General features: G+C 43.3%; 1 protein-coding gene across 2 annotated transcripts in view; it reads left to right on the top strand.

Moving 5' to 3' along the window:
- Positions 1-15,369, top strand: part of LOC120989472 (serine/threonine-protein kinase PLK2-like) — a 35,985-nt gene extending 20,616 nt beyond the window's left edge. For both annotated transcript variants that reach the window (XM_040417592.1, XM_040417593.1), the window contains 6 exons: positions 1,352-1,448; positions 3,825-3,899; positions 4,299-4,458; positions 8,427-8,556; positions 12,142-12,252; positions 12,348-15,369. In XM_040417592.1, coding sequence (XP_040273526.1) covers positions 1,352-1,448; positions 3,825-3,899; positions 4,299-4,458; positions 8,427-8,556; positions 12,142-12,252; positions 12,348-12,530 — 756 coding nt within the window. In that variant the 3' untranslated portion in view covers positions 12,531-15,369. The remainder of the gene's footprint in view (positions 1-1,351; positions 1,449-3,824; positions 3,900-4,298; positions 4,459-8,426; positions 8,557-12,141; positions 12,253-12,347) is intronic.
- Positions 15,370-20,785: the final 5,416 nt, after the last annotated feature.

The following is a 20,785-nucleotide window of genomic DNA, read 5'->3' on the forward strand; positions in this document are numbered from 1 at the left end:
AAATGAAGATTCCAGGTGCGTAGCTTGAATTAATTAGTTGACGTAGCGGAGGGGGCGGCGCCGTTAAACTAGGCTGTGGGACAATAGTTCATAACGAGGAGGCGTGCTTGGGCTCTAAATTAAGGTGGGCTAGGCACTGCATGGGGGCGTTACTGGGCGCCTTTGAGGTTCATTTGCATAATACAAAAATCGCTTTTTTAACTAAATGAAACCATGAAGAGAAGAAAGAAGACGACTGCAGGAAATAAGGTATTTTATTAAACATGGCAATGGTGACAGCTTAATATGGTCAAACCAGGTGACAGATTCCCTTTAATAAACACAGAGGAGGATAATATAATTTTACAGAGGAATTTGGTGACTCCAGAGGCTTGGACGAATAAATGTAAGGTCATGCACATGGACCAAGAAAACAAATTCTGTATTTAGTTGTAAAACACTATGCAGAAAAGACTTGGGAATACTAGTGAACAGTACCAGGCAGCTGCTGCCAAGGCAAGTAAAATCATGGGATGCCTCAAAAGAGTCTTAGATGCTCAGGACATGAGCATAGTTTTACCTCACTAGTTAGACCACAAAGATGGCTTTAGAATAATTTAATTACTAATTAATGTAAAAATATATCAATGAATGGTGCAGAGATCTGTCTAATGATGTTTTTATAACTAGGCAATCATCATAGCTGGGGATTTACTGCTGTACAAGCAGTGAAGCTATGAAATTCTGTGCTGAATGATGTTGGGGTGATTAAATAGATCAAGAAGGACCTGAAATGAATGCTTTGAAACCTTTGAAAGTGCAGGGCAGAGCAAATATACTGTATATATATGCAAAATACAGATGTTAATTTCTAGAAATATATAGGAGCCAGCAGGGAAGGAAAAAGGTTTAACCGCAGCCGTCTTCACAGTGAGCGCTGCTCTGTACTGTGTAGAAAGACATGTCATGCTAATGGACATTTCAGGGCAAGTTTTCTCATATAAATTTACAAGTTCTCTAAATAAAGAGTATAGGAAAAATGTTCCCTATCACTGCCCCTACACATTAGAAGAAATAATAGATGGAAGTTACACTTATGTGTATCAGATTGCTAGATATGGTTCAGTTAGTTCAGAAGGAATCTCCCCTCTCAGTATGGCCATTAGTGTTGGAATTGATAGACTTGTGTCTTTTTAACTATGTAATTGTGTAGGCAAGCTTGTGACAATACAGGTATTATTTCCTCACAAGGTTAATAAAAAGATAGTCAAATCAAAGGTAAGGCATAGTGTACACAGTGATGTCACAGGGATAGATAATGGCTACATAATGTTTAGCATATTGCATAAACTCCTAATCCCTTCTTTGACAGGATGAAAAAGCAGAAGAAACAGTAAGAACATGTGATGAATCGTTGAACATTCTGATGAAAGGAAGAATGAACCACAGGAACAAGATGACTTCTCAGAGTGAGCTTCATTTTTACCAATTGGATAATATTTAGCTTAGGTTTATAAATTACAAGAACATTGGCCTTCCATTTACATTACTGGGAGCCCTCCTCATAGTCACAGTGGTATGGCTTTAGAATCCACAATCCCCCCACTTTTATTAATGCAGATGATAATGATAAAATTGACATTAGGAAACTGTAATAATCATGGCAGTACTCTACAATGCCAGGTTTCTCTTATGTCATATAAAGGGTATAAAGGGCTATTAAGGTGCAAATTTTTTGCTTTTTTCAGAATTATTTGCTGTAAACATTTTTAAACATGGCCACTTGTCCAAGTAGATCAGATAGTTGTGTTAGGCTGGATTTGGATGGCCAACTCAATTTACATTCACAAAATGCTGATGCATTTGGACCTTCATATGGCGTCTGGATGCATCAGTTACTGCTCTATTCATTTGAATGGAGACTACAATGGAAAACAGACAAGAATGTTGCATGCTGCAAGTTTCTAGCCACATACTAAATCGATACCGAAAAACAGACAGGTGACTTGCACCATATACTTTAATGTGGGTGCAGTCTGGTAAGCACAAGGATGGAAAAGAAAAGACTGTTGTCTGAATACCAGATTTGAATTACCTGCCACAGACCCCACCAAGTGGACCTTCAATGTCATGCATTTACTGTATTTTTTGACTATAAGACGTACCTGACCATAAGACGCCGCCCAGGTTTAGACAACAGGAAATTTAAGAAAATATATTTTCTGCTAACTAAAGGGATTGTCTCACCTCAGACAGAGGGGGCATATCGCTATCTTTAGAATGGAGCCTACAAAGTGAAGGAAGGCACACTGCGTATGCAGAGCTGCCCTCGATTCATTCTTATGGGAGCGCCAAAAATAGCCGAACTGCGTGCTCGTCTGTTTTCATCAGTCCCATTGAAATGAATAGGAAGCATGCCGCGCAAGCGCAGCCACCACTCCATTCACTCCTATGGGGCTGACGGAAATAGCCAAGCCAGTGCTCGGCTATTTTCGGCGATCCCATAGGAATGAATGGAGGAAGACCATGCATGCGTGGTGCGCCCTCCTTCACTTTACGGGCTTTGTTCTAAAGATAGGTGCAGGTCCCAGAGGTGGACCCTGCACCCATCAGACATTGGGGGCATATGCTAGGGCAGTGATGGCGAACCTTTTAAAGGCCGAGTGCCCAAACTGCAACCCAAAACCACTTATTTATTGCAAAGTGCCAACAAAGCAATTTAACCTGAATACTATAGTCCAATATAGTATATCCTCTATGTACTTTATTATTTAGCTATAATAGCCTGCCTACATTCAGTGCGCTGCCTGTGCTGTTCATATTGCGCCTGCGCTGATGAATGGCAGGAAAAGTCTAAGGCATATTGTACATCATAGACTTTTTCCAGAGTGCGGGTGCCCACAGAGAGGGCTCTGGGTGCCGCATCTGGCACCCGTGCCATAGGTTCGCCATCACTGTGCTAGGGATATGCCTCCGATATCTGAGATGAGACAACCCCTTTAAAACATCCCTGGTACTTTAATGATATGGAGAAACAATGTCATTAACTTTAATAGTCTAGGGTACAGAGGGTTAATAGTTTACAGTCAGCTCCTGTTCATCCTAGTATGCCATCTTTTGACCATTGAAATAAACAGCAATGGCTCATGTGAACATGATGGGACATAACAATAAAGATCACTAGTTACAGTGTACAATACATGCAGTCCTCTTCTTCTTATTGGTCTGACCCCTCCCACTGGTGACATCATCAAAGGTCCTTTAACTCTAAGTCAGAGATTTCATGTACTTCGCTGCTGCGGTGTTTTTCACAATCCTGTGCAAGAGTCGAATAATCTTTCACTCACCTCTTCTGCCTGCTTCGATCACATGGATCAATGTCCGACAGAGAGAAAATTATTAAGGAAGAAATCACTGACTACAGACTGCAGGCACTTTTAAGCAAAAAAATTTCCTGTTAAAAAAGTGAGTCTTATAGTCTAAAAAATTCTGTTGCATAGACAGATCTGCTCAAAGTTGGGACAGAGGGTTTTATGGGGATACAAGGACGGAATCACCTATGACCTGACTCAAAGATCTTTCCGATTTACACTGCAAAAAAACAAAAACACAAAAAAATACATTATTCCAGGTGGACATCTGTATGGTGGCTGCATGTGTGTTTTTTATTTTTGATCTTGTCTTGACACAGACCAATGCATGTGGGAATTGGACCATTGAATTCAGTGGGTCTGTGTGCTGATATGTCAGTCTGAATCAGGCCAAACTAATATGGATCTATACATTTTAGCAAGTTAGATGCATGGTACTCAGCCTTTTTTCTCATTTCTCTGGTTTTCTTGCAGGAGAGGTTTCGGAGGACAGAGTGGTGGAGGATCTGATGCTGCTATTAGAAGACTATCTACAAAACATTGTGCCAGGTGAAAAAATGATGTACTATTCCTTTGTTCAGTGTCAACAATTGATTGATGTTGACTGCTAACCTGTATAGCACGGATCAGCATCCTCCAGCACTCCAGCTGTTCTGAAACTACAACTCCCAGAATCCTCCTTTAATTTTTATGGGAGTTACAAGAACAGCCAAGTACGCTGGGAGTTATATTTTCACAGGAGCTGAAGTGCCGAAGGCTGCTGATCCCTGCTGTATAGTATTCTGACATCATAGATCAGATAATCTAGTTTCAAAGTTGCTCAGATTTTTGTGAAATTGTTGCATACTACGTCTAAGTGGGTGCAGGTTTTAGTCACTTTGCATGGATTTTTATGATATGCAGTATTTATAGAGCAACTGACCTTGAATTCATGTTTTAATCCATCAGGTGAATTGGATTCCAAAGTTCAGGTTACTTATCCCATACTGTGGGTGACCAAGTGGGTGGATTATTCTAATAAATATGGCTTTGGTTACCAGCTGTCAGACAATTGTATAGGAGTACTGCTGAGCGATGGAACTCACACAATTCTCTCCCCACATTTGAGGTAAGTAAAGGGAATAGAGTGGCATCTACCTATTAACCCCTTCAGGACCCTGCCATTTTTCACCTTAAGGACCAGGCCATTTTTTGGAAATTTGACATGTCACTTAATGTGGTAATAACTTTGGAACGCTTTTACTTACCCAAGCCATTCTGATAGTGGAAATTTTCAGTAATTTTTTTTAATTATTATTTTACAAACAAAAAAAAATAAATTTGCAACTTTCCAAATTTCAATTTCTCTGCTTTTAAAACAGATAGTGATATCTCATATAATAGTTATTACTTTACATTTCCCATATGTATGTCTACTTTATGTCTGGATCATTTTGTGAATGCTATTTTATTTTTTGTGAACGTTAGAAGGCTTAGAAGTTTAAAAGCAAATCTAGAATTTTTTCAGAAAATTTCCAAAACCCACTTTTTAAGGACCAGTTCAGGTCTGAAGTCAGTCACTTTGTGGGGCTTACACATAGCACACAGTCTTTTTTGGTGAGTCTTTGCTTTCTTTTTTACCTATACGGCATTTGATTCAGGTTATTTTATACCTAGTCACTACTGAGGTTTGCTCTTATTTCACTTATGCTGCACTCGCAACACAAACCCTGTTCCAGTTTTTGCCGTGTAGGTTTTCTTTTGATTGCTGACTCAACTGTTATTTATGCTGCATTTTTTGGTCATTGGCTGGTCATTGTACCGTATATAATCTATTCCATTGATCATTATTTTTTACATTTGACACGTGTGCTATCCCAGGGTGGCGTTCTTTTTCTGCTTTCGTTCACTGTTTAACGGCATATCACTTATTGCTTTATACTTTTTAATCATGTTACAATAAAATTATATTTTTACTTTTGGTACTATGAGCTCTGTTTTCTTGTTTTTAGGCTACTTGCATCGTTGTGTGTTTTGCGGTCCGCAAATTGCCTAAAAACGGACAAGAATAGGACAGGTTATATTTTTTTGCGGGCCATGGAACGGAGCACCGGATGCGGACAGCACATGGAGTGCTGTCCGCATCTTTTCTAGCCCCATTGAAGTGAACGGGTCTGCATCCAAGCCGCAAAAAATGCGGCTCGGATGCGGACCAAAACAACGGTTGTGTGCATGTAGCTTTATGGTTCAATCTCTGTGTGCATGTAGCTTTAGACAATGAAAACCTATTGCTCAGATTTTTGTACATAGTTATTACATGAACACTGAAGTGTTAGGCCCTCTGCACACGAACGTGTGCACCCCGAACACAGTCCGTGGGGCAGCCGCAGCAGATCGCAAAAAGATAGGACATGTTCTATCTTTTTGCGGAACAGAAGTACGGGATGAAACCCCACGGGAGCACTCCGTAGTGCTTCCGTAGGGTTCCGTTCCGTGCTTCCGTTCCGTACCATTCCACATCTCCGGATTTGCGGACCCATTCAAGTGAATGCGTCCGCATCCATGATGCGGAATGCCCACGGAACGGCACCCGTGTATTGCGGATCCGCAAATGCGGTCCGCAATACGGCAACAGGAAGCACACGTTCGTGTGCAGGGGGCTTTAGTTAGTGGATATGGGATCCAAATAGAGGCAGAAGGGTGGGAAGGGAGAGGAGGAGAGGTAAAGGAAAGAAGAAAAAAAAAAAATTTAAAATACATAAGATGTCTATCTTTATGTTGTCAGCAACATTTTGAATTCCTGAGAGTTTTGAAAAGTAATCCAGTGTCCCCATGTTTTATGGAATTTGACATCGGTACCTCTCAAAGAAGCCGTTAGGTCCTCCATCCTCATGATCTCCTGTATTTTGTTAATCCACATTGTTATTGTGGGAGAAAATGTTTGCCTCCACGTGTATAGGATACATGCTCTTGCGGCATTGACCATATGTCGCATCACCGACCTCTTGTACATAGCCATGAGGATCTCGCCAGGAAGAATGCTGGTGTTTTAGGTAAGTCATAAGAGGTGAATTTAGACGTGATACGCCATACCTCACTCCAAAAGCCGGCAAGCTGCCTGTCAGCTTTTATGCTGACAGCCTACCTGTGAGACCCAGCCTAAAGGGCTGGATCTCACAGGCTTCCGTAGAAGGCAAGCCCTGATGCCTATGAAAGGCATCGGGCTGCCATCGGGTCCCCGTCACTGCAGCGCGGGGACCCGATGGGGAAGTGGAGGGCACCCGTACTATCGCAAACCCTCTGTATGCCGCGGTCAGCTTTGATCACGGCATACAAGGGGTTAATACGCCGGCATCTGTGTTTTCACCGATGCCGGCGTATGCAGCAGGGGCCCGGCTGTCAGAGGGTCCTCTACAGGTTAAAACAACAGTAATGTTTATAGAGTTATATATATATATATATATATATACAGGGAGTGCAGAATTATTAGGCAAGTTGTATTTTTGAGGATTAATTTTATTATTGAACAACAACCATGTTCTCAATGAACCCAAAAAACTCATTAATATCAAAGCTGAATATTTTTGGAAGTAGTTTTTAGTTTGTTTTTAGTTTTAGCTATTTTAGGGGGATATCTGTGTGTGCAGGTGACTATTACTGTGCATAATTATTAGGCAACTTAACAAAAAACAAATATATACCCATTTCAATTATTTATTTTTACCAGTGAAACCAATATAACATCTCAACATTCACAAATATACATTTCTGACATTCAAAAACAAAACAAAACAAATCAGTGACCAATATAGCCACCTTTCTTTGCAAGGACACTCAAAAGCCTGCCATCCATGGATTCTGTCAGTGTTTTGATCTGTTCACCATCAACATTGCGTGCAGCAGCAACCACAGCCTCCCAGACACTGTTCAGAGAGGTGTACTGTTTTCCCTCCTTGTAAATCTCACATTTGATGATGGACCACAGGTTCTCAATGGGGTTCAGATCAGGTGAACAAGGAGGCCATGTCATTAGATTTTATTCTTTTATACCCTTTCTTGCCAGCCACGCTGTGGAGTACTTGGACGCGTGTGATGGAGCATTGTCCTGCATGAAAATCATGTTTTTCTTGAAGGATGCAGACTTCTTCCTGTACCACTGCTTGAAGAAGGTGTCTTCCAGAAACTGGCAGTAGGACTGGGAGTTGAGCTTGACTCCATCCTCAACCCGAAAAGGCCCCACAAGCTCATCTTTGATGATACCAGCCCAAACCAGTACTCCACCTCCACCTTGCTGGCGTCTGAGTCGGACTGGAGCTCTCTGCCCTTTACCAATCCAGCCACGGGCCCATCCATCTGGCCCATCAAGACTCACTCTCATTTCATCAGTCCATAAAACCTTAGAAAAATCAGTCTTGAGATATTTCTTGGCCCAGTCTTGACGTTTCAGCTTGTGTGTCTTGTTCAGTGGTGGTCGTCTTTCAGCCTTTCTTACCTTGGCCATGTCTCTGAGTATTGCACACCTTGTGCTTTTGGGCACTCCAGTGATGTTGCAGCTCTGAAATATGGCCAAACTGGTGGCAAGTGGCATCTTGGCAGCTGCACGCTTGACTTTTCTCAGTTCATGGGCAGTTATTTTGCGCCTTGGTTTTTCCACACGCTTCTTGCGACCCTGTTGACTAATTTGAATGAAACGCTTGATTGTTTCGATGATCACGCTTCAGAAGCTTTGCAATTTTAAGAGTGCTGCATCCCTCTGCAAGATATCTCACTATTTTTGACTTTTCTGAGCCTGTCAAGTCCTTCTTTTGACCCATTTTGCCAAAGAAAAGGAAGTTGCCTAATAATTATGCACACCTAATATAGGGTGTTGATGTCATTAGACCACACCCCTTCTCATTACAGAGATGCACATCACCTAATATGCTTAATTGGTAGTAGGCTTTCTAGCCTATACAGCTTGGAGTAAGACAACATGCATAAAGAGGATGATGTGGTCAAAATACTCATTTGCCTAATAATTCTGCACGCAGTGTATATATATATATAAAAAAATGCAATGTTAGTGTGTCATCTACTTTTCATTTCCATGTGTTTCAGAAAAGTCTGCTACTCAACAAGCTTACAAGAGCATATTACATTCCCCGAACGGAGCCCACCATGCAAGCTTGATATAAAAATGAGGATACTAAGGTTCTTTTCCCAGTACATGAAGGAAAATATCTTGGAGGTAAGGATATGCTCAAGATCATTAGGGGTCTGATACCTGGCACCTTTAGCATTCAGCTCTTTCAGGCAGCCACTATATAGTGGATCAGCCAGAAGCAGAAGGTTCTTTCCACAAAGTAGTGGCTGCAGTGGGGTGCTGCAGCTATTTCAAATGAATAGGAGCTGAGCTGCAGTACGCTGGTGCAGGGAACTATACAGGGGACAGAACCTTCCATCCAATCAAATTTTTATTACAAAAATGCTTCAGTTGTGAAATATACTCTTTACATCATTATAATGGCATTGGTGTTTAATCTGTATAGTAATGTGCACATTAGCCTACTGGGGTGGTCACACATGCTTAGTTCTTTCCTTCAACTACAGGGATCTCAAGTCTCCCGGACGTTCAGGGAGTCTTCCGCTATTAGATAGCGGCTCCCTGACACCCGCATGTGAAACAATATATCCCGGAAAGGTTACTCACTTTTCTCGCAGTAAACCTTTCCGGCAACCTGTAGCAGTGTCCCCTTCTCGGCGCGTGCGCACAGTGCAAGAAGAAGCCGACGCCAGCAGCCAGCGGGAGGAGGGGGAGGGAGGGAGAGGCGGCACTGAGGAGTAGAAGGCGGCGCTGGGCACGAACGGCGATGCGTGCGGCCGGGCACCATGCATCCACAGACCTCCCCTGCTTGGGCACCTTAATTCAATGATTGACAGGTTAGTAAAACCTGTTTTTCCGCAGAATAAAGCCACAAATAGCTTTTATAAGGCCACCTTACAAATCAGAATGCTACCCTGGACATGAGCATATGTTTAGCTCACAGGGCTTATAGGTGGTGACATAATCCCTTTAATCATATACATAAATATGATAATTTGGGGCAGGGTAATGAGCCCAGTCCTCCACACCATAGAGCAAAATGTGCAGATACTGCATATGTTGGAAAATGTAATAAAAGTTTGTGAAAGAAAAAAAAATGAAAACCTCCCTGAAATGAGAAGTGCACCTCCCTGAAATGAGTTTTTGCAGGTTGGAATGTCTGCAACTACCACCAGCAATGTCTAGAAGCTGTGAAAGTTATAGGGGGAAAGCTGTAGAAAAAAGAACACACCCCCTGAGCTGTGATAGGGAGAGAACTGCAGTAGAAAGGACACCACCCAAGCAGGGGTGGATTAAGTGCATGATAGGCCCGGGGCTGTCTACCCAACTCGGGCCCCTCCCTCCATTTTAGTTTAGGTTTTTTTTGTATGAAGAGGCTGCGGTGCTTCATGAGCGCCACAGTCTCTTCCTAGGCCATATGACATCTTCAGACTAAAAAAAATACCCCAAATTACCCCAAATTGGGTCCTAAACTGAAAAATTTGGTCGCCAAATTTCAAATACATATAATTATAATAAAAAAGACATGGAGGAAAATACAGCACCACATACCTCTTACATCCAGTAACATCTCCTGTCATGTAGACCTTCTCTTGCCTCTTCTCCTCCATTTGACCCAGACCACCATGGCAAATTGTTTCAGCCACATCTCGTCTCTACAGTTTGTAACACAGACACATTAGATTTCTAAATTTTTCCATCAACCTCCCCATCCTGGTGTCCATCCTGGTGTCCCCACAGTGTCATCCTGCTGCCACTCCCAATACTGTGCCCGTTGTGCTCCCCAATGTCCAAGGTACTATACTGCTGAAAAAATAGTGACCCTAATAGACATAATTGGGGTCATTTATCAAACTGGTGTAAAGTAGAACTGGATTTCCAAAAGAGCTGTCAAAAATGAATGAAGGAATCTGATTGGTTGCTGTGAGCAACTAAGCCAGTCCTGCTTTACACCTCTTTGATAAATTACCCCAAATGTTCCTATAGTGTCCACAGCAGCTATAATGTACCCTAGAGTGCCCCGAGTAATAATAACACCCTATATTGTGCTCCAGGCAATAATCCCTGCATAGTGTCCCCAAAAATAATAGAATTGCCTCTACAGTGCCTCCCCAATAGCAACACCCACATATAGTAATTTCCACCACACTGCCCCCACATGACTTTCAATGGTGTTTATGACGGATCCGTCTTGGGTATGTTAAAGATAATACAACCGGATCCGTTCAATCCGTTATCCGTAACGAAAGCGTTTTTGGCTGAACCCTGCCGGATCTAGCAAAAACGCTAGTGTGAAAGTAGCCTAAGGCTGTCAGTCACCATAGCCTGCCCCACATCCCGCTCTGTGACTGCAGTATGGTGAGTCTGATGTTGCTCTAGTGACTGACTGAGTGTGAGGAAAGCAGCAGTCAGGCCCATGTGCAGGTCCCTGTAAGGTCTCAGGTATCACGTATAGAGATTGATATGGTGGCATATAATGTATCATGTATAGAGCTGGACATGGTGGTATATAATGTATCATGTATAGAGCTGGACATGGTGGTATATAGTGTATCATGTATGAAGCAGGGCACGTAAGAGGAGCCATGACATCAAATTTTCTCTTGCTAAGTGCCTGGAAATGGTCCAGGTAGAGACAAGGGTGAATAATTAAGGTGCCACCTGTGTCTGGATGGGGACAAAAAAACTGTGGGAGCTGCTCATGCTTGTCGATGGATAAAAGGATTTTAACTGCTTGTGGTCTGTCTGGCCCTCTGTATCCTGTTCTCCATGTGTGCGTGCCCTCACGTAGCCAATGTTGCCCAAACCTCCTGATAGCTAGGTCAGAATGGCAATTAATCGAAACAACCATCCTGCTTCTCTCAGTCCAATGATGTGCCCCCTATCAAAGTCTGTCAACTGGGCAAAATGTCTTCAAGTGCATTATAGAGGCATGCCTAGCAGTCAACAATCTCTCACCAAGAGGTACATTTCCAAAAAGTAGCCTCTGCGAGCTTTTTTTATAGGGCAACAGGGAAAGCATTTTTACGCCCTCATGGCAAGACTAATCAGACCAAACCTGTAATCATTTACATATCTGCCTAAAAAATAACTGCATGTGGAGTTTTGCAGCAATCCAACATTTCTATCTGGGTGCTTTAATTATAATTTTTTGTCAATGAATGTATTATATTAGTACCATGGGCATGTTTACTGCAGCAAGTGATGCTACCAATCATTGAGTTAAATACAGAATACTGGAAATATTGGTCTCATATTTAAACACTGCTGCTTAAAGTAAGTGTACTGCTACAGTATCTCACCCCAGTGCTGGATCCACAGTAAACCTGCACATTACACCTAGTGTTCCGCTGCTGCTTCTAATTCTATGTGATAGAGACACAGGAGCAGGATCACCTCATCTCTGTGTGCTGTGTATGGGAGACATCATAGCAGCTAGTTCCCACCCACTATCTCAATTAGAAATGGAGCCAGCACTGGAAAAACTGGTGATAAATGCAGAATACAAGTCATATAATGGTCAGAAATAGTGCTACACGTCATGTACACACATATGACAGTTTAAAAGTCACTTTTCAGGCGCTAACATTTTAGTATAAAACCAATTACATAGAAAAAGCTATAATGCCATCAATCAATTATCATGGCTAATTAGGGGCTAAATATGTCATAGTTATTAGTCACCGGCATAGTATTGTACTGACAAGGAAACTTTACTGCCATTTACAGGGTGGAGATCTCCGAGCAGCACCCAGCCGCTCTGTCAGGACTTTGTGCCTGCTGCACTTTTTAAAGACAGACCAGGCTCTGCTGATGTTGTTCAGTAATGGAACTTTCCAGGTAATTATAATTAATCAAATTCCATTATTTAGTACCTGAATGCCCCTAAGTAGGAGCCATAATAATATAATAATCTTTCTTATTTACTTTGATAGGTGAATTTTTACCATGACCGCACCAAGATAATTCTAAGCAAAGGACAGCAGGGTTATCTACTAAGCTTCGTTGACCAAGAGAGACAGAGCTGTACCGTGCTTCTGTCAGTACTGCAGAGCAGTTGTCCTCCATTTATAATCCATCGTTTGGAATATGCTCTTATGATGCTGCAAAGCTTGTGATGAGAATAACCGGTCCACTGTATAGCAGTGTGTTATTTGAGGCACAATTTTGCGGATTTCAATGGTGTGATTACCATTGAACACACATAGAGAAGGGCCTATTGTAACTTGTGGGTTGACGCAAGTGAAAGTATCAGTGGTACAGGATGTTAGCATGTACAAGGTTGGTCAGTAAGAGAGATAGCTTGGTCTGGTTGTATATCAGATGATATCTTGGGTCAAAGAAAGTCATGCAAGTCAGTGAGTGAAAATCAAGATTTCAGGTTGATTAGAATGTGACAAATAAGCAGGAATGTCCATAGGAGAGAAGTCTTCATTTGTAGATGAGGAAAATGTTCAGAATTACGATCATGAGGAAGACAGCGGTAAGGTGAAAATGGTCCTTAACGAAAGAATAAAATATATTCAGCCATAGTTGTATTGGGGGTACATGCCTTCAGTCACCCATCTTTTGTATTCTCAGATTCAAGTCAACTTTCTAGCCCTGAGACCGTCCCCTGGAAAATGAAGACATTTCCTTACATTGCTATTGATGGCTAGAAACTGTAAAATACATTGCTGTGCAAAGATCTAGGTTCATACGAGTTAGAAAGCCCCCAGAGATCCATTCAATAAGTAAGTTGTATAGATGTCAGTACCAGGGAGGCAGTGAGCCAGAAGCATCTTCAGTATGCAGTACTGTACTGAACTAAACACTGAAGATGGGGTTTCCTTAGCAGTGTTTATTTAGAGAGCATTGCTAAGGGACAACTTCGGAGGCAGTTTTTATTAATAAAAAAAATAGTCACTTAATATAAAAAGAAAAAAAAAACACTTATAGTACGAAAATAGTCCTAGTCTCTTCCCCTACACATAAAAAAGAGACAGTTTAATCAACTTAAGATTTGATATATCAGTATTATCTTTGGTAACTTCAGCTGTGTGTGTAATGTAATTCCACCATATCCATGTTCTAATTATGTGGACATGTGTAGTCTTGATCATGTGATTGTTGTATTCGGGGAAGTGAAGCAGCCTAAACGTGCAAATGTTGTCACTCTTGCTTTGTATCTGGATGTCTTACTTGGACAGAATACGAGTTATATTTTAAAGGGAGTCTGTCACCTCAAAAATCTGTTTCAAAGTAAGAATACGAGCATGTAGGGTAGAGGACCTGAAACAACCATACTTTTATTGGAAAATCCAGTAATCCTGAGAAATGCTTTATTTTATTTGACAAAATGAGGTTTTCAGCGCACTCCTTTCAAGTCACCTGGCTTCTTCTTCTGCATTGTTACCAGCTCTGAAATGTCAGGAGAAGGCATGGTGGTATGCTTACGTTGAAACAAATTTTGGAGGTGCCAGACTCTTTTTAACACTGTAAAACCAAAAACAAGCCTCAATATGTAACACAATAAGTTTGGGCAAAAATTAGAAACCAATATATACCTACAGTGTTGTTAACAAACAACGACAAAATGCCCAAAATAATCAAAAATATAATTTATTATCATCCATGAATACATAACAAAACATATGTACATAAAAGTAGAAATAGCAGGGAACGCCAGCAGAAAGGCAAGTGCCAGATTCCACTGGCCTATGCCGCTGTCACCCACCAAAAGTTGTAAAACATGTCGAGCACAGGTTATGCATACATCCAGTCATAGAAGTAATACCGATAATGTAAGGCCCAGTATATAACATTCAAGTATCCTCTAAACGTATACCAATCCTAAAAGGGGTGAAACCTATCACTGGAATAGAGACAATAGCCGAGGACAGAAGTACAGCAAGAGCTAATTATAAGAACAAGAGAGAAAAAAGTAAGTCCCTCAAGAAATAGCAATGCAAAACCCTATAGTGAAAGGGTAAACTGAGCCAGATAGATAGTAGTAATAAAATCAATGTATACCGCAGGACATGATAGGGGGTGAAAGAGGCAGCATAGGTCAGGATAGGAACCTGGACACGCGTTTCGCCTCAGCTTCGTCGGGAGGTAAGTAGCATGTAGCCATAGCCCCCTATTTATACCTCCCACAAAAATAACACTTCTGGGATTTCAAGCTGCAAATATGGACTTTTAACCTTCCTCCGGGTGCCAAGTGCATAGCTATACCTTTTGCAGGAGAGCAATGGTGATCAGACTACTTGATGCCTGTAATACGGTCCGCTTTAGATACAATGTACAAACCAAAGGCAAACATCGATTAGAGGAAATTTTTATGCAAGTGGCATTTCTCTGCCACTTTCCTGAAAAGGGGGCATGATGAGGACAGAGAGTGGGTGGGCATATTGATCTTCTTTTACGCCAGTTTTCTAGGTTAAAGAATTATGAAATTGACACCAGCAAGGGGCATATGTAGATTTCCGTGTAGGCACCCAGACTGCCGGAGGTGCACCTAATTTATGACGAGGCGGAAGCTTCGTCATGAATTAGGTGCAGTCTCCAGCAGAGCACGGGGGATATCCTGGACTAGTGTAAAATGGTGGTCTATGATAAATTCCCCCATAACAGTATGCGAGCTCTGTGTCCCCTGTCAGGAACTAAGTGATCATAGATAATTCCTCTCTGATGCCTCTTTGTCAAATTATATTGTTCATGTCTTCCGTCTAAATTGTAATATTATGAATACATTAGAAAGCAATGTATAATGTAGAAGGAAGGACAGTCATGTCATTGGTGACTGAGCATTAGCTAAGCTGTATTTGTTTAATTTATTACGGGGGCATCCTCAAAGTGGTTGTAAGAACTGAGCATAGCCAGCAGGTGCTCTATAACATGGACATCAATAAGGGGTTGTACATTCATTTGCTCTGCACATAGCAGCATGTACGTCCGTTTATAGTTTATTAAAAAGAATCCATACTAAATTGCTGGACATTTACTTTTCTTTAATGGCTAGCCACATGAATGCAATGGCTTGACTCTGTAAAACAAACTGTTTATTCTGAACCTGACCTTTGAAAAGCAGGGGCGTCCTGGCTGTGTAGATAGATGGATGTCGCCATCGCGATGAATCAAACTACGCCCCCTCCCCAAGACTGCAAGCTCTATTTATTTCAACCTTCTGACTTCCAGCCTGGGCATTTGCCCAAAAGAATGAGGTGTTTTCTTTATATACACACAGAGCACTGATGCAAGGAGGAAGCCCATGATGCATAAATCTGATCAGCCGATGTCAATAAAAGACGCATGCATGTTCATTTAGATACAGCTATAGAAAGTAAGTAGCATCCCTGTGTCTGCTACACGAACATCTGTTCACACGCTTCACCGATCTTGGCTCTAAAAAGCTCTTCTGAAAATAGCAACACAGATAAAAGTAGTAATTAGTATCTACGTCCAATATAACAACCCAAAAATGTTTCTGCTTGAAAATGCACAGATGGCAGGCCTCCAGCAACTGTTCTGCCCACATACCAAAGATGAACCACAATGCAGACGAGCTCATCGAGGGAACATGGGCAGAGCCACATAGCCAAGAAAACTATAAACAGGGCCTGTTGGCTCTCCTGGCATGTCTGTTTTAGTAAATCATCGCATTCCCTACAATATTGCAATTCTTCTTTTCTTCATAACTGTGTTCTGCAGTTCCTCTGTTACTGCTACTAGAAATTTATGACAACTAGGTGTTACCAGTTGGGGTGGATCTCTACATACTCTGACACTGTCCAATCTGTCCTGTCAGCATTCGTTCTAAGAAAGAAATGCTCCAGGATCATTCATGGGGAATGCAAGTGCAATGAGCAGGACCGTGGTACGGTTAGGCGGACGCCAAAATATGCAGTGGGTCCGGATATGGGTATAATAGTCTATGTTTTTTGTTCATGACGCCAATTGTAGCGTGCACAGGGTAGAGTCTCAGGGCCCTTTAAGGTGTTGCAACTCACGTACCAGGTTAGGAATGCCAGAGTGGTGTAATATCTCTGTGTAGCAGTAGTAATAGTGTCAACGGTGTCTCCTACCTTGGTACGGCTGGACTTTTGGATCCTGGCTCACTTGCAATAAATGAGTGTGTTGCTAGTAGGAGTAGTTGAGGGATTTAGTAGCAGTAAATGAGATCCAGACTTGGAATATAATTCAACTTTTCTTTACTGGAGGCAGCATTAATCCATATAAGTTACAGCAATAGTCTTGGGTCCCAGCAGGTATTGGCAATGTATGGCAGGGATCAATATCTCTTCTGCTCCTATCATGTGCCTGGAGAATATGGCAGGAATCTGTCTTCTGCTCTGTCTATCTTCTGCTGTGTATGGGACTGACTAGCTGAGGAGGAATTTGGCTTCTCCTGGTCTCTGGATGTTACTCACAGTTCTGCTCACAGGGAATGGTTCGTCCTGGAGATTTGGAGGTGGCTGCTTGCCGGTCACCAGTTGAGGCTGAAGGGCTGAGACTGGGAAGGGTGATCTTTGGTCTCAACCGAGACGAGATCCTGGTTTGGGATCCCTAGAACTGGGAGCTCCTACTTGCACAGCCTTCCCCTAGCTGGGGTAGCTGGCACACTAACTGAAACTTCCTTTCCTCCCCATGAGGCAGGATGTGGGAAAGCCCACTCTGCTCAAAGAGGGGGGAGCTAAACTGGAATGAACTATTCCAGTCTAGATATACTAAACTGACTTAAGACCTTGCTAAACATTGCTGCCACCTGCTGGTGTACATGGAAATTACAGCAATTACATGTAACAGGCTTAGAAAATGCACATTTGTGAGAAATATCAAATAAAATCACATTAGATGACAAGGCACATGTTACCAACAAAGAGTAGCGGGGAAAAAGAGTTTAGTAACATAACTCTGGGATGTTACATACCCCTTTACTTCAAATCAAGCAGTCCTCGGCTTGTGCTTAGGAGGGAGAGGAATCAGCTCTGGGGTACCCAATAAAGTACAAAGTGCTGCATGAATTACATATAAAAACATACATAGATAAAACATGAAACGGCTTTCCCCAGGTTCCTGCCCGCTAGAGTAAGGTGTCCAACACACAGTTTCCTTCTCTTGGTATAACCAGGTAACCTAAATACTGCGCAAAGCAAACTTTACTGACTGACTTTGCAGTGTCCTGAGCTCTGTAGACACGAAAGAAAGTATGGGGGTGTCTTTACTCTGTAGTCCCACCATTGTGTAATGAAATGCCCGCAAATGAAAGGGTGGCTTTATCCTGTATTCTTTTCCCTGCACCAAAGTCTGAGAAATTTGGCTTAAAGCACGATCACTATGGTGACTAAGGGGTAGCTAAATTATGGCTCTAAGGTTTGAGGCGCCTTACCTTAGGCAAAGGCTCAGAAGGGGAGGTATTTATCGTCTCCATGCACTTCTGGCAATGTTACAGGAGGAGGGTATTACGATCCCATGGATCTCCTGGAAATAAGACACCTCAGGATCGGAACAATCCTGAACATGAAACAAGCGGGAACGAGCAGTCTTGGACTTCTAACGATTCCCGAAGCAGCGGGGTTACTCTTGCTGGACCTGCCTGGGACTTACCACTTGGTCCTACCCTGGGTACCTATGGGTATATATCACCGGGTGTAGGCCATTAGTTTTAAGTGTCCGCATGAAGGCAGTCCGTATAAAGGAAGGAGAGAGCAAGAGCTGTCAAATAAGGCATACAAGAGTAAGTTGCTACATTTTTGGTTAAGTGCGATGGTAAGTGCAAATGTCACAAATAGTGCAGGAAGGTCACATTGCGGCACCTAGGAGAGAATACACACAATGGGCATGTTATCTTAAACGTTGCATAACTGTAAACTGGTAATTAGTGCAATAATATTACATAGTATGAAAATCACAAAGAGCTCAGGTATCGTTTGAGTCTTTTCTTTGGGTGCAAGCTTTTATGTTGCAATAAAACATTTTATAGAAAATAGTGCAATTTTATTAATGCAAGAGTAGGCTCAACAATAACTTGAGTCCTTTTTTCTTGAAGTGCTTGACGTTGAATCCTCTGGAAACTGTAAAAGTCAATTGTAATCCACAGGGATAATAAATTTAATTATAATCCAAGGAAGTGTAAAATATTATAAAAGCAGCATATTTAGAACCGTAGTTCCACAAGGCTATCAAGTAACCTGAGAAAGGGGATAAAACAATGAACTTGGACATGAGGGGTTAAATGCTGATGGGGGGAGTCCTTACAATGCATGACCATCAGGGTGAGGACAAACTAGGGCAACCTGAAATAAAAACGTTAAAAGCACACAATGCCAACGGGTCCTCACCCGTCAGGAATAGTCCACGACGTGGCTCCCAGATGTCTTTATTTTAAAGGAAGCTGCATTTAGAGGAGGGCATCCATGTCCTCCTCGCTACTAGAGCTACTGAAGCGCATCAGGGGCCACTCCTGCCTCTGGTAGCTCATCCTCGCAGCAGTTGTTGTGCGCCACTGACCTCTGGTGGTGGCTGTTGGAGTTGGCTGCGCATACAGCCTGGAAAATGCAGCCGTGACTTGCTGCGAGCCGGAATCGCTAGCCGGTGCAGAGGGGCTCAAAACCTCTGGCTGAAGGGGCTCTGGTAGACGCACCAAAGGTGTCTGAGGCTGCTTCCAGGGCAGTACATAGGGATGCACCTTGGGATTAAATGTCAACACCGAATTGTTTATCTGACCCACCCGTAGTGTTGGTGGTGCGGCCAGGTCCAGAATAAGGGGTGCAGGTTCTGGCTGAGGTTGTTCCCTGAAACGCAACCTGCCATCTGAGGTTTCTTGAAGGCATCTCACCTTCCCTGCAGAGCCTGGGTCCTCCTGCCAGGTCTCCAGGGTGAATGCAGGGGTTAATGGCTTGTCTAACAAAGTCACACCAGCAGCGAAGGGACCCTGTACTGAACGCATGGGGGTATATTCTACCTGATCCCCCGCGTACAGGTTGTGATGGGCCTGCGGCAGATAGTGGCGCTTCACTGAGCGGCGGCCCACAAAGATCTCCAACCCGGAGCGGCTATCTTGCAAAAATCCAACTCCCCTTTCCACGGAGAACCAGAGCACAGTCCCAGTGTGCCTGGTGAGTTTAGGGTCTCCTGGCTGGGAATTGTCTACCACCTGCTTAACCCATTCCTCGATGGCGAACTTGTACTCCCACGCCGTCTGGGCATAAGCGGTTATTTCCCATGGGACCTCGGGATTCATGCGTCCCAGTTTAGTATCGGTGGAACTGGGCGGCGGAGTGGAAACACCAGCCGCCTCCGCCGCACCAGTAGATGTCCTTAGCGGAGCAGGCTAGGCATGTTGGAGGTATCGGGACCCGCGGGAAGCGGTGCAGGGGCAGGTACGGACCGAGCCTGGGCCTCAGGGAGCAGCATAGCCTGAGCAGCTACATCAGCGGCATCCTCCGCGGGAGCAGGTTCAGCGTCGGCAGCCATCTTGCGTGACGTCTCGCCTTCAGCGCTGACAGCAATGGAAGCGGAGGGATCCACAGCCTCCGAGGACTTGACCAGAGTCGCGTCTTCTTCCGCGGGAGCTGGTTCAGTAGCAGCGGCCTTCTCAGGTAAATTAGCGGCGGCTGTCTCGTCCTTGCTTGTAGCAGGTGCTGGCTCTGAAGACACTTCAAATGTGCAGGGGCCATCTCTCCTCACGAGCTGGGAACCCCGGATTTCAGGCACAGTGGGTTCGTAGATGAGTTCTCCCTGTATTGCCATCTGGTCCCATTTTGGTAGAGGGAGCGCCATCTTCCTTGCTTCCTCTGTCATGAAGAGTGCATGAGGTAAGGGTGGAGCCCAGAGTGAGGAGTCTGCACTCCCTTGGCTCGCATTGCAGTTCTTGGTGGGCAGTCATTAGATTTCCCGCTTCTAGGGGGGCGTATTCGGCATCTTCGCGCTCTTGAGAGGGCGTTCCTGTGTTTTCCTGCTTCTGGGGGGCGTATTGGGCATTTTCGTGCTCTTGAGAGGGGCGTTCTTGACTTTTCCCGCTTCCGACAAGCATGGAGAGGCGGCGCCATTTTGCGAATATGGCGAATTAACCCTTTGAGTACTCGTGGACACCGCATGGTGCTTTCTTGGTACAGCAATAAAGTCAATTTTCAAGGTTTTTGCACAATCTGCAGATCTTGCAGTACTGTGAAACATGCAATTTGATCCGGTTAGGCACACAATTGGATCCGGTTCTGTTGGGACACAATTGGATCCGGTTCTGTTGGCACACAGCTCGATCCTGTTGGCACACAGCTCGATCCTGTTCGAGTGACGCCACTTATGGAATGAGCAGGACCGTGGTACGGTTAGGGGGACGCCAAAATATGCAGTGGGTCCGGATATGGGTATAATAGTCTGGGTTTTTTTC

The sequence above is a fragment of the Bufo bufo genome, chromosome 2 (genome assembly GCF_905171765.1).
Source record: "Bufo bufo chromosome 2, aBufBuf1.1, whole genome shotgun sequence".
NCBI classification, from domain to species: Eukaryota; Metazoa; Chordata; class Amphibia; order Anura; family Bufonidae; genus Bufo; species Bufo bufo.